The sequence below is a fragment of the Bos javanicus genome, chromosome 9, assembly GCF_032452875.1.
Source record: "Bos javanicus breed banteng chromosome 9, ARS-OSU_banteng_1.0, whole genome shotgun sequence".
Taxonomy (NCBI): Eukaryota; Metazoa; Chordata; class Mammalia; order Artiodactyla; family Bovidae; genus Bos; species Bos javanicus.
In genome coordinates, this window is record NC_083876.1 from 32,470,043 (window position 1) to 32,483,916 (window position 13,874).

A 13,874-nucleotide genomic window follows, 5' to 3' on the forward strand; every position below is an offset into this window, starting at 1 on the left:
AGGACAAATAATTTTCTCCCTACCATCCTTAGTTCTTAGCTGAGACCCTTGTAATAAAAGATGGATTACAAGAGAAACAAATAGAAGTTTATTAACATGTGTACCTTGTGTACCCATGGAAGATACTCAGGGGAAAATGAGGAGCTCAGAGTGGTAGCTTTAGAATTCAGGATTAGATACCGCTCAATTCAAGAAAAGCAGAGGAAGGATACAGGCCTCTCAGGGGAGATACATGATTTTTAAGAGAGATGACTAGGCCTTAGAAGAATAGATAGGAGCGATGATAACCTTTGAGGAACTTTGGGTACACTGTCTGCTTCTAGTCTTCTTTTCTGTGCTAAGAGCCAGTCCTCTCTGATGAAACTCCTGGGGAGGAGATTTATGACAGTTGAGTTCCTTTGGGAGGATCTGTCTTTAGGCGGAGAGTGGAGTTCAGAGAAAGCCTCTCCCTGCATTGGCTGGATTTCAACTGCCTACCGCTCAAAATAATTAACATGTCATTAATTATGGTGGCATGTTGATGAGCTCCTACAGTTGTGTTTTGGAGTGGCATGTTCTGCTGCCCTTCATTGCCAACTCTGTTTTTGCATCCTTGGTGTACAGTATTGACTTCACCTGATCTTTCTCTCTCAATTATTTGTCAATGTAAAATGGTACCGTAGTGATGAACAGGTAGGAAATTATAGCCGAGGCAGTGCATTGTCTCATCCACAGTGCATCTTTGAGTACTTACACATTTTCCCCAGGCAGGCAAGACCTTGATTTTACCGCAGTCTTTCTTTGAGGTAGAAAAATAAAGTTTAAGCCCACGGCGTTTAGATATACATTTTGTTTTTGTTAAGTTAGTATTGCATTTTGTGGATATGGCACAGTTTATCCATTTATCAGTTAATGGTTTGTTTCCAGTTTGGAGTGATGAAGTGTTTGCCTGTAGGTCTTTGTAGACATACATTTTTCACTTCTTTTGATTGGACACCAAATTCAGTTCCCCATTTAATTAGCTTTGTACCCCTTGTGAAAGTTAGTTGACCAAATGAAATAAGTCGGAGGAAGACAAATACCATATAATGTCACTTACATGTAGAATCTAAAAATGCCAAACTTACAGAAATAAAAACTAGAGTAGTGGTTACCAGAGGTTAGGGCGGTGGGGAGATGGGAAGATGTAGGTCAAAGGATACAAACTTCCAATTCGCTATAAATTATATTAAAAATAAAATTTCATCAGTTTCTTTTCTGTATATCTTAAGTAATGTAGTTGTTTATATAGTGTGCAAAATCATAAAGGTACAGTAGCTGCCTTGCTATGATTTTAATAACTCTTACTAGGTGTTTCAAATTGTGTTCTATAAGTTCATTTAGAATAGCATACACTAAAGCCTCATTATAAAAGCCTTAAAAGGTAACATGTTTCCATAATTGTCATTTTCAGTGTAGGGCAGATATAAACAGATTTTTAAAATTGCATGTAACTCTACCTGCAGCATTTGGTTGTTAGGATTCATTCTCTTTTTTGAACTATTTTAATGAGTCAGGATTAAGGCTTCCCTGGTGGCTTAGATGGTAAAGAATCTGCCTGCAATGTAGGAGACCTGGGTTTGATCCCTGGGTTGGGAAGATCCCCTGGTGGAGGGCATGGCAACCCACTCCCGTATTCTTGTCTGGAGAATTCCCACGGCAGAGGAGCCTGGCGGGCTATAGTCCATGGGGTGGCAGAGTCCGACACGACTGAGCGACTAATTACACACCGCCTGCAGCATTTGGTTGTCATGATTCATTCTCATTTTTAGACTATTTTATGAATCAGGATTGAAGTTTAGTAAGAAGATTGCCATGCAACTGGTTTGGTAATTGTTTAATTGTCTTAATTACAGAGAAAGGTTTCCTTTCCTTTCTTCCTATTTGCTCAATTTTCTAAAGGGTTTAGATCAAGGAAGGTACAAATTGGAAGAATAAAGTCTCATATTTTGTTTTATATATATTCATAAATGTGTCTGGCAAGTATTGGATTGGCCAAAAAGTTCATTCAAGTTTTTCCATACACCGTTACAGAAAAACCTGAATGAAATTTTTGGCCAACTCAGTACTTCAGCAGTCCATCTTGTCAATAGATGAAGTGCTATAAACCAAGTATATTGTTGATTGCTTTTCTACTGCAGACCTACTTTTTTCTTTTCTTTACTTCTTTCTTGATGCCAAGAAGTTTTATAAAATAAGAAGAGACTTCTTAGGAAGTTGTCAACCATGGGAAAAATTTTTAGCAGCTAACTTGTGGAAGAATAGAATAATTCATGTCATCTTGTAAATGTCATCATGTATTGTCTAGGCACTTGTCTTACTGAAATAAGTACAAGATGTGTAAAGTAAAGCATAGCTTAAAATATCGTGGTATAGGTCTTTCCTGACTTGTAATCCTCAATGGAGGAAACTTTTTTAGATCCTTGGAAGAGGATACCGTAGATGCTCAAGCTGTCTTAGAAATTTTCTGTTAGGCATGAAAATGATATACAAAAACCAGTATTTAAAATATCTGTAACATGTTACCAGGAGATTAATATTTAATTCAATATATAAATTAAATATATATTCACTTTTATTCTACAAATGTAATAATTATAGCACAAACAGTTTACCATATCATTCTGATAATTTCCACAACTTATGTTGAGTTTTAGAATTATTAATATGGTCTTAGTTGTTACCACTTTTAATGAATTCCTGTTTGAACTACAGTTTGACTAAATTGCATGAAATGACTACCGATTAAATTGATAGTCACTGGAAAAGGTCAGTTTTCATTCCAATCCCAAAGAAAGGCAATGCTAAAGAATGCTCAAACTACTACACAATTGCACTCATCTCACATACTAGTAACCTGGTGGCTCAGAGGTTAAAGCGTCTGCTTGGAATATGGAAGACCCGAGTTTGATCCCTGGGTCGGGAAGATCCCCTGGAGAAGGAAAATGGCAACCCACTCCAGTACTCTTGCCTGGAGAATCCCATGAAGGGAGGAGCCTGGTAGGCTACAGTCCATGGGGTCGCAAAGAGTTGGACACGAGTGAGCAACTTCACTTTCACACGCTAGTAAAATAATTCTACAAGCCAGGCTTCAGCAATATGTGAACCGTGAACTTCCAGATGTTCAAGCTGGTTTTAGAAAAGGCAGAGGAACCAGAGATCAAATTGCCAACATCTGCTGGATCATTGAAAAAGCAAGAGAGTTCCAGAAAAACATTTATTTCTGCTTTATTGACTATGCCAAAGCCTTTGACTGTGTGGATCACAATAAACTGTGGAAAATTCTGAAAGAGATGGGAATACCAGACCACCTGATCTGTCTCTTGAGAAATCTGTATGCAGGTCAGGAAGCAACAGTTAGAACTGGACGTGGAACAACAGACTGGTTCCAGATAGGAAAAGGAGTACGTCAAGGCTGTATATTGTCACCCTCTTTATTTAACTTATATGCAGAGTACATCATGAAAAACGCTGGGCTGGAAGAAGCACAAGCTGGAATCAAGATTGCCGGAAGAAATATCAATCACCTCAGATATGCAGATGACACCACCCTTATGGCAGAAAATGAAGAGGAACTAAAAAGCCTCTTGATTAAAGTGAAAGAGGAAAGTGAAAAAGTTGGCTTAAAGCTCAACATTCAGAAAACGAAGATCATGGCATCCGGTCCCATCACTTCATGGGAAATAGATGGGGAAACAGTGTCAGACTTTATTTTTTTTGGCTCCAAAATCATTGCAGATGGTGATTGCAGCCATGAAATTAAAAGACACTCCTTGGAAGGAAAGTTATGACCAATCTAGATAGCATATTGAAAAGCAGAGACATTACTTTGCCCACAAAGGTCCGTCTAGTCAGGTCTATGGTATTTCCAGTGGTCATGTTGGATGTGAGAGCTGGACTATGAAGAAGGCTGAGCGCCAAAGAATTGATGCTTTTGAACTGTGGTGTTGGAGAAGACTCTTGAGAGTCCCTTGGAAGAACTGATGCTAAAGCTGAAACTCCAGTACTTTGGCCACCTCATGCAAAGAATTGACTCATTGGAAAAGACTGATCTCTCATCTGATGCTGGGAGGGCTTGGGGGCAGGAGGAGAAGGGGACGACAGAGGATGAGATGGCTGGATGGCATCACCGACTCGATGGACATGAGTTTGAGTGAACTCCGGGAGTTGGTGATGGACAGGGAGACCTGGCGTGCTGCGATTCATGGGGTCGCAAAGAGTCGGACACCACTGAGTGACTGGACTGAACTGAACTGAAGTAACATGGAGTTGTAATAAGCAGAGACTTTCGCTTAATATCAGCAATATTGTTTATAGTGCTTAATTGTCTCAAGTTTTTAAGAGCAGTTACTGTCAAACATTTTTTCCAGCTCCTATGATATGAAATTTGAAATACCTTCTTGGTCAGCTGGGCCATAATAGAAAGAGTGAGACGGTGTGGTACGTTTTTGCTAGGCTGCCTGTATTTGAATCCTGGCTCTGGCGGCTACATATAAGCTGGTAGATAGTGTTGAAATGGGAGAATTTTGAGAGACTGATTAGCAGAAACCAGCCTGTCAGGAAGGATGCCATGAGTGGTGTCCTGAAGGCCCCCGTTTATGCCAGGAAGTAACTCTTTGTTGGGTGATGGAAAGCTCTGAGGAGTGGCCTAAGTATTGGATAGGACATTCAGGGGTTTGAAAGTGTTAGTCACTGAGTTATGTCTGACTCTGCGACCCCGTGGACTGTGGCTTCAGGCAAGAATACTGGAGTGGGTTTCTATCTTCTCCAGGGGCTCTTCCTGACCCAGGGATTGAACCTGGGTCTCCTGCGTTGCAGGGAGAATCTTTACCATCTAGCCACTAGGGAAGCCCTTCCAAGGTGTTTGGGCAGCATCTATTTTCAACCACAGTGAAAATGCTTCAGTACTGCAACAACTAATATATCCATACTGGCGCATGTTCGCCCAGTGTCAACCTGAGTTGTATATTAGGCAGAAGAAAGAATGAAATTCAAAAACTAAATCTCTGACTAACCTGTCTCTATAACCCTGTGTGTCATCTCGACTCCAAATATCTGCCCATTTGACAAAGTGAAGTACCCTGTTATCACATGGTTTCTACCATTCTTAGTCTGTTCATCTGCTGCTGCCTGAAACATCCTGTCCTTGTATACTTGACAGGCATTTTAAAGGTTTAATCTAGGACTAGTTGATGTCACCCAGTTACTGGTTTATTCAGAAGCAAGTCTTGTCAGTAGATCTTTGGAAGGCAAAGGATAAAGATATTGCTGCAAGTTTGAATTCCTTGAAAGTTGCTTTTTGGTGTTCATGTAGCATCTCTTAGCTTGCCAAGGAATTTGTGTTCCTCTTTGATTTACCAATTGTATTAGTTTCTTAGAGCTGCCATAACAGACAAACAAGGTAGCTTACACAACAGAAATTTATGTCTCACAGTTCTGGAGGTTAAAAGTTCAGAATCAAGGTGTCAGCAGAATGCATTCCTTCTGAGGGCTGTGAATGAAAGTCTGTTTCAGGCTGTTTCTAGTGATTTTCTGGCAATCATGTTATATTCATCTCTTTACACAGTCTTCCCTCTGTGCATGTCTGTGTTCACATTTCCCCTTTTGTGTTAGTCTAATGACTTCATCTTGACTTTATCTGTAGAGTCTGTATTTCTAAATGAGGCTCCATTCTGAGGAATTAGGGGTTAGAACTTCAGCATCATTTTGAGGAGTCAGTTCAGCCAGTACCACCAGTATTAAAATTTTAATTTTGTTTCAGTGATAGAAGTTTGAAGATATGTTAAATTGGTTTTGTTGTTGTTTGTGTTGTTTAAATATCTTAAATATTTTTAAAAGTCTAAACATTTTTTTTTTCTAAATGATACACTAGAGAGCGGCAGTCATCTAGATTATCTGATTAATAGTTATTTTCTATGGATATATTTACTACTTTGGGAAAATACTTTAGCTTTAGAAATTTTGATGTAATTAAAGGATGATGTGATGAATGACAATTTCAAGACCTGGAAACGCGTCTGGTAATACATGTACAGTCTAGTCTAGCCTTACTGTGCTCCTTCCTTAGGCATGGTTCATTTTCTTATTTGCAGAAAGCTTCCACAAGATAATGAGACCAACATCTTACATTTAGTATTGTAATGTGTTCTGTTGTCTACCGATTCTTGATTAGATTTGTACATTTACTTTAGAACTTCCTTGAAATTCTTCATGTTATGTTGTATTCACAGGTGTAATTTAAATTTTTTTATGAAAATCATTGGGAAAATACTAGATGACATATAAATATTCCCTTTAGCCACTTCTGACGTACTAATAGTGTAAACATGTTTGTGCAGGTTTTGTCTGGATCATCTCGTCAAAGTTATTCACCTCCCAGCTATCAAGATTTCAGTAAGTGGGAATCAGTGCTGAAAATAAAAGAAGGACTACTAAGGCAGAAAGAGATTGTAATTGATCGGTGAGTCATTTTTTTTAAAATTATTACTGAGTATTTCAGGCATGCAGAAGTGTAGATTAATAAAGCAAGTATCTTTGTACCTACCACTTAGAGTTTAAGAAATAGAACCTTACAAGGACATTGAAGTCTCATGTCTGTCTATTCCCAGTCCCAGACATTTCCAAAATTTTGCCTATCTGAGTACCAAAGCTCTGGAAAAAAAAATTATTTTAAACTGAATAGACTCCTGATTATTCTGAGCAATAAATCTTAATATTAATTATTTATGATCTATATTGATTCTACATCATTTATGTGTACTTTGGGGATAATTAAACCTGTTGCCTATCATGGTAATTGGAAGATAGCTTGAGAAGGCATTTTTTCTTAATCAATGCTAGTTACTACTTATTTTCATGTGCTTTTATGAGATAAAGTACTAGGTATTTTAATCTTAAAATTAAATCCTTATTCAAACTTTTAAATATATTTAATAGTTGAAATTTCAAAAGATTTTGCTTAGAAACTTAATGTTAAGCATGATCTGCTGGAATATGAACTAGTGCACAGACCTTCTGACTTCCTTACTCTCCACTATGTTCTCAACCATCTTGAACAGAGCCTGGCATGTAGTACCTGTGCTTAGTGCTTGATAACGTCCATGTTAGTATTTATTTATTTATTTGTATTCATTTAAATGAATGAAGATTGCAAGAGATTGTTACAATTGATTTTATGAAAAACTATCTTAAAATATTAGATGTTTCTAGTATAAGTGAATTTTATGTATAAGTATAGACACAGTTCAGAGAAGGCAATGGCACCCCACTCCAGTACTCTTGCCTGGAAAATCCCATGGACGGAGGAGCCTGGTGGGCTGCAGTGCATGGGATCGCGAAGAGTCAGACACGACTGAGCGACTTCACTTTCACTTTTCACTTTCATGCATTGGAGAAGGAAATGGCAACCCACTCCAGTGTTCTTGCCTGGAGAATCCCAGGGACGGGGGAGCCTGGTGGGCTGCCATCTGTGGGGTCGCACAGAGTTGGATATGACTGAAGCGACTTAGCAGCAGCAGCAGCATTGGATATATATTTTTAATACTTAATTTATTGTATATACTCGAAATTAATGCTGTTTTTAAACAGACCAAAATTCAGACTTTCATTAATATGAATTGATTTGTCCTCAATGAGAATCACTCAGCTTTTATTATTATTTAGACACCATTATACCATTCTATTGAGTATAAGTTAATAGATGTCTTAGTTCATTTGGGCTGCTATAACAAAATACCGTAGACTGGGTAGCTTATTATTGTTCAGTTACGCAGTCATGTCGGACTCTTTGTGACCCCATGGACTGTAGCACGCTAGTCTTTCCCATCCTTCACCATCTCCCAGAGTTTGCTCAAACTCGTGTCCATTGAGTCGGTAATGCCATCCAACCATCTCGTCCTCTGTCATCCCCTTCTCCTCCTGCCTTCAGTTTTTTCCAGCATCACTGTACAGGAGGCACTGATGAAAACCATCCCCAAGAAAAAGAAATGCAAAGAGGCAAAATGGTAGTCTAAGGAGGCCTTACAAATAGCTGAGAGAAGAAGAATCGTGAAAGGCAAAGGAGAAAAGGAAAGATATACCCATCTGAATGCAGAGTTCCAGAGAATAGCAAGGCGAGATCAGAATGCCTTTTTAAATGAACAATGCAAAGAAATAGAGGAAAATAATAGAATGCTTATAGACAATAACCATTTATTTCTCCCACTTCTAGAGGCTGGGAAGTCCAAGGCACTGGCCCATTCAGTGAGAATCTGGTGAGAGCCAACTTCCTGGTTCATAGATGGCCATCTTCTTGCTGTAGCCTCATGTGGTGAAAGGGGCAAGGGAGCTCTCCAGAGCTGCTTTTGTCGTGATGCTAATTGCATTTGTGAGAACTTGGTCTTCATGACCTAATCACTTCCCAAAGACCCTCCACCTCCACCTTCTGTATCACATGTTGGGCGTTAGGATTTAATGTATGAATCTCAGGGAAGGCTCCCAGCGTTCAGTCTATGAAAGTAAGAAATACAGATAGTTATTAATATAGTCTATTAAATATATTTATCAATTTTGTATATATAGAAGGATACTAAGGAAATAATCCAAAATCATTCAGAGTTGCTCAGTTGGCCAATTCTTGTTTTAATTAAAATTTTTTTTATTGAAGTATAAATGATTACAATGTATAGGTAATACAGCTAAATGATTCATATATATCTATATGTGTATATATATATTCATACATATTTATATATAAATCTTTTCAGATTATTTTATCATGTAGGTTTATTATAAAATATTGAGTATAGTTCTTTCTGCTATGCTGTAGGCCCTTATATATGTATGTGGTGGCTCAGATGATAAAGAATCTGCCTACAGTGCAGGAAATGTGGGTTCAACCCCTGGATTGGGAAGATCCCCTGGAGAAGTAAATGGCAACCCACTCCAGTATTTCTTGCCTGGACAATTCCATGGACAGAGAAACCTGGTGGGCTACAGTCCATGGGGTCACAAAGAGTCATACACAACTCAGCAACTAACACCATACACTGTGTTACTCTAGTTTTTAATTTATCCATCCCCACCATCTTTCCCCTTTGGTAGCCATAAGTTTGTTTTCTATGTCTGTGAGTTTCTGTTTTGTAAATAAGTTCCATTTGTATCATATTTTAGATTCCACATATAAATGATATATTTTTTTTACTGTAAAATACTTATCTTGGACTGACTTAGTATGATAATCTCTATATTTCATTCATGTTGCTGCAAATGGCATTATTTCATTCTTTTTTATGGCTGCATAATATTGTGTTGTTTATGGGTACCACATCTTTATCCATTCATCTGTTGGTGGACATTTAGGTTGTTCCCATGTCTTGGCCATTGTAAATAGTGTTGCAGTGAACATTGGGGTGCATATCTTTTCAAGTTATAGTTTTCTCCAGATATATGGCCAGGAATGGGATGGCAGGATCATATGGTAGCTCCACTTTGCATTTTTTAAGGAACCTCCATACTGTTCTCCATAGTAGCTGTACCAATTTTCATTCCCACCAACAGTATAGGAAGGTTCCCTTTTCTCCACATCCTCTCCAGCATTTATTATTTGTAGACTTTTTGTTGATGGCCATTCTCACTGGTGTGAGGTCATACCTAATTGTAGTTTTGATTTGCATTTCTCTAATAATTAGCAATGTTGAGCATCTTTTCATGTATCTTTTGGCCATCTGTGTGTCTTCTTTGGAGAATTGTCTATTTATATCTTCTGCATTGGCATGAGTAGGAGTTGGCTGGTCTAGGCTAGCCTCACCTGGATGGCTTGTATGCTCCCATACAAGCATCTGCAGGGTTCCGTTATCCTGCAGTATTCTAGCTAGGGTTTGTTTGTAGGGTGGCTGGGTGAAGTTCAAAGAGAAAATGAAGCACACGCAGTCTCTTGGAGATTAGGCTCAGAAATGGCACAGAATCACTTCCTCTATGTTCTGATTGGTCACAAGGCCAGGAGACTTCACCTGTGGACAGAAGGAACAAAAGGTGTGTAAATAATATAGGGAAGGGAATAATTATGGATGTTTTTGTGAATCGTACACCGCACCCAGTGTCTTAAATAATCTTCGATATTTTACAAGTCTGTTATAAAATTTGTGATGATTAATGCATTTGATATTGTATAAGACAGAGGAAGAAAAAGTAGCTCCTCTTTCTGTAGCAATAGAATCAGAATTTAAAAGCAAAAAATGTTCAAGTATAAAAATCTTTATATAACAAATATAGTACTAAAAATGAGAACAAAATAATAGTATATTTTTTCTAGGAACCAGATTAGAGTAATGGCCTTTAAAATTGTGATAACACATACAGAGGCTATTTCAGAGAGTGAGATGACAAGATTTAGTTTCTTAATGGATGAAGCTAAGAGTAAAGATGCCAAACTTTTCTATTTTGGAATATGGTGTGGTTGATGATACCTTTAAAGTCACTTAACTAAAAATTCTACACTGGATATTATTCCTGAAAATATCAAGTTGTTCATGATTGCATGAGAAAAAAATTTTTTTACCATGCCTATAGCTTTTATAGATTTTGGTTAATTAGATCAAAGAAGATCAAATGTTAAGGAAAATTAGCTGCTATAGAAACTGTTCTTATGGTTACCAGTGAGAAATGATCAGAGCGATAGATTGAAAGTTTGGAATTGACATAGATGTATTTTTAAAATAGGTAACCGACAAGGACCTACTGTATATGGCACAGGGAAATCTGTTCAATATTCTGTAATAACCTAAATGGGAAAAGAATTTGGAAAAGAATGTACATTTATATATGTAACTAAATCACTTTGCTGTACACCTGGAACTAATAGAGCATTGTTAATCAACTATACTCCAATATAAAATAAAATTGTTTTAAAAAGTAAGAAAAAGAAACTGTTCTTAAGTGTCCCCATCTTATGAGAAAAAGCACATAGTTTAATTGCAAAAGCAACTCAAAGGAGGAAAGCTGGTTTCCTAATTCTTTATACTCGATACTAATCATTTAGGTCATTCTGAATAAGATACTTGACCTTTTGCAAATTGATTGTCTCGTCTGCCTGGGTACAAGGAGTTTCACTACTTAAGCAAAAAGTGAGGTTTTCGAAGATCACTGTTTTAGGCAACTCCCCTCTCCCACCTAGCTGTACAGCATGAGGATTAAATGAATGAATGTGTGTAAAAAGTCTTAATCCTGTCTGATGCACAGTGGCCATTTAACAAAGAGTAGCCTCATTATATGTGTTTTGTGTATATAATAGTTATATTTATGTAATTGTCTTTCCTCAGTGGATTCTGAGCTCCTTCACAGAAGAGAGTTTCAAGTATATTTTATTATAATAGAAACTCACTAAATATTTGTTCAGAGGAAATAGCCTCATTTTAATGAAAAAGAAGCTAAGGTTTTTGGTTAATCTATGCTGTTGCTGATACTCATGGTTCTTATAATGGTTTACACTTAGAAGTTGCTTGGCTCCTGCCACTGAATTGAACAGATAAAATAGAAGGTGCACTGGAACCTGATTCAGAGAGGAAACCTGCTACGCTCAGTGGAGATAGCTGAGTTAATGTTATTAGTAAATGATACTATCAGCACAGAGGAGAATCTCATTCTGTCATTACTTGCAATTTCCAACATAGTACCTACAAATCTTCTTAAAATTGTCCAATATTAAGAAATCTGACTAGCCACTGTTCGGGGTTCTTCGGAAGGAGACTAAATCTTTCAGTTCAGTTCAGTCGTTCAGTCATGTCTGACTGTTCGCAAACCCCATAGACAACAGCGCGCCAGGCCTCCCTGTCCATCACCAACTCTGAAGTCTACTCAAACTCATCTCCATTGAGTCGGTGATGTCATCCAACCATCTCATCCTCTGTCGTCCCCTTCTCCTTCTGCCTTCAATCTTTCCCAGCATCAGGATCTTTTCAAATGAGTCAGCTCTTCACATCAGGTGGCCAAAGTATTGGAGTTTCAGCTTCAGCATCAGTCTGTCCAGTGAACATTCAGGACTGATCTCCTTTAGGATGGACTGGTTGGATCTCCTTGCAGTCCAAGGGACTCTCAAGAGTCTTCTCCAACACCACGGTTCAAAAGCATCAATTCTTCAGCACTCAGCTTCCTTTATAGTCCAACTCTCACATCCATACATGACCACTGGAAAAACCATAGCTTTGACAAGATGGACCTTTGTTGGCAAAGTAATGTCTCTGCTTTTTAATATGCTGTCTAGGTTGGTCATAACTTTTCATCCAAGGAGTAAGCATCTTTTTATTTCATGGTTACAGTCACCATCTGCAGTGATTTTTGGACCCCCCAAAATAAAGTCAGCCACTGTTTCCTTATCTATTTGCCATGAAGTGATGGGACCAGATGCCATGATTTTTGTTTTCTGAATGTTGAGCTTTAAGCCAACTTTTTCACTCTCCACTTTCACTTTCATCAAGAGGCTTTTTAGTTCCTCTTCACTTTCTGCCATAAGTGTGGTGTCATCTATATATCTGAGGCTATTGATATGTCTCCTGGCAGTCTTGATTCCAGCATGTGCTGCATCCAGCCCAGCGTTTCTCATGATATACTCTGCATATAAGTTAAATAAGCAGGGTGACAATATATAGGTCTTTTGTATTCATGAGCCCTAGAACACACCTGCATTTATACTAATGAGGTGATTCTTGAGCCCTGAATTTCTGCTTCAGGACCTGGGCTGTTCACCAGAGAGACCAACGCTGTGGTCAGAGGGTTGGGTCTTGGAGCTAGTTCAGCCTCCAGGACTGGAGATTGAATTCAGTCACACAGCTGGTGATTTAATCGGTCATGCCCATGCAGTGAAATTCTATAATAAAAATTTGGGGAACTCACCAGATTTGTGGCCAGTTGGCTAAAAGTGTGGGTGACCTGGGATCCCACTTGCCTGGCATCTGAAGTGAGGCTTTCTTGCTGGGGACTCTGCCCGAAGAGTTGTGAAATCCAGTGCTAAGTTACAGTGTTTGGTGTCTGAATGGAGTTTCACACAGTATAGCAGTTGGCCTTGAAACGAAATAGATTTAGAAATTGATTTTACGATGCTATATACCTAGGTTCTTTTAAACTGCCAGTGAGTCTGTTCTGGTTCGGGAGCACTGGTTTGGGACCCTGTGATGAGACCTAAAAGGCGTGAGAGCGGGTGCTGTCCACGTGCCATAGAGGTGGCTCTGAGGTTCCACAATGCCACCCCAGGTGCCCTGCACCAGGGCCTGGAGCGGAACCTACGTGTCCCATGCCCCAGCCGCTCCCAGCCCACTCTGGCTAGAGTCTGATGGCAGTGGCAGCGCTAAGGGACCCACCTCAGGAACAGTATAAGCTTTGAAGACGTTGCTGGGTACCTCTCCTGGGAGGAAGGGAGGCTCCTTGATGAGGCTCAGAGAGGCCTGTACCTCAGTGTGATGCTGCAGAACTTTGCACTCGTATCTTCACTAGCTAGGGCTTCAGGGACAGTGCTGAAAAGCAGTGGGTAGAAGGATATCTATGCCTTCTTCCTGATGTCAATGACCCAGATAACCATGATGGTGTGATCACTCACCTAGAACCAGACACCTTGGAGTGCGAAGTCAAGTGGGCCTTACGAAGCATCACTGTGAACAAAGCTAATGGAGGTGATGGAATTCCAGCTCAGCTATTTCAAATCCTAAAAGATGATGCTGGTAAAGTGCTGCAGTCAGTATGCCAGCAAATTTGGAAAAGTCAGCAGTGGCCACAGGACTGGAAAAGGTCAGTTTTCATTCCAATCTCAAAGAAAGGCAGTGCCAAAGAATGTTCAAACTACCTCACAATTGCACTCCTTTCACACGCTAGCAAAGTAAGCCTCACAA

At 39.0% G+C, this 13,874-nt stretch overlaps 1 protein-coding gene and 1 long non-coding RNA gene across 6 annotated transcripts in view; one reads left to right on the forward strand and one right to left on the reverse strand.

Moving 5' to 3' along the window:
- Positions 1-13,874, forward strand: part of CEP85L (centrosomal protein 85 like) — a 148,000-nt gene that overhangs the window by 88,563 nt on the left and 45,563 nt on the right. For all 5 annotated transcript variants that reach the window (XM_061427461.1, XM_061427459.1, XM_061427462.1 and 2 more), the window contains exon 4: positions 6,357-6,478. In XM_061427461.1, the coding sequence (XP_061283445.1) occupies positions 6,357-6,478 (122 nt within the window). The remainder of the gene's footprint in view (positions 1-6,356; positions 6,479-13,874) is intronic.
- The window catches only part of LOC133253785 (uncharacterized), a 39,550-nt gene continuing 33,768 nt past the window's right edge, over positions 8,093-13,874 (reverse strand). The window contains exons 3-4 of the long non-coding RNA XR_009738431.1: positions 9,806-10,007; positions 8,093-8,505 (exon numbers count right to left, since the gene is read on the reverse strand). This is a non-coding gene — a long non-coding RNA (uncharacterized LOC133253785). The remainder of the gene's footprint in view (positions 8,506-9,805; positions 10,008-13,874) is intronic.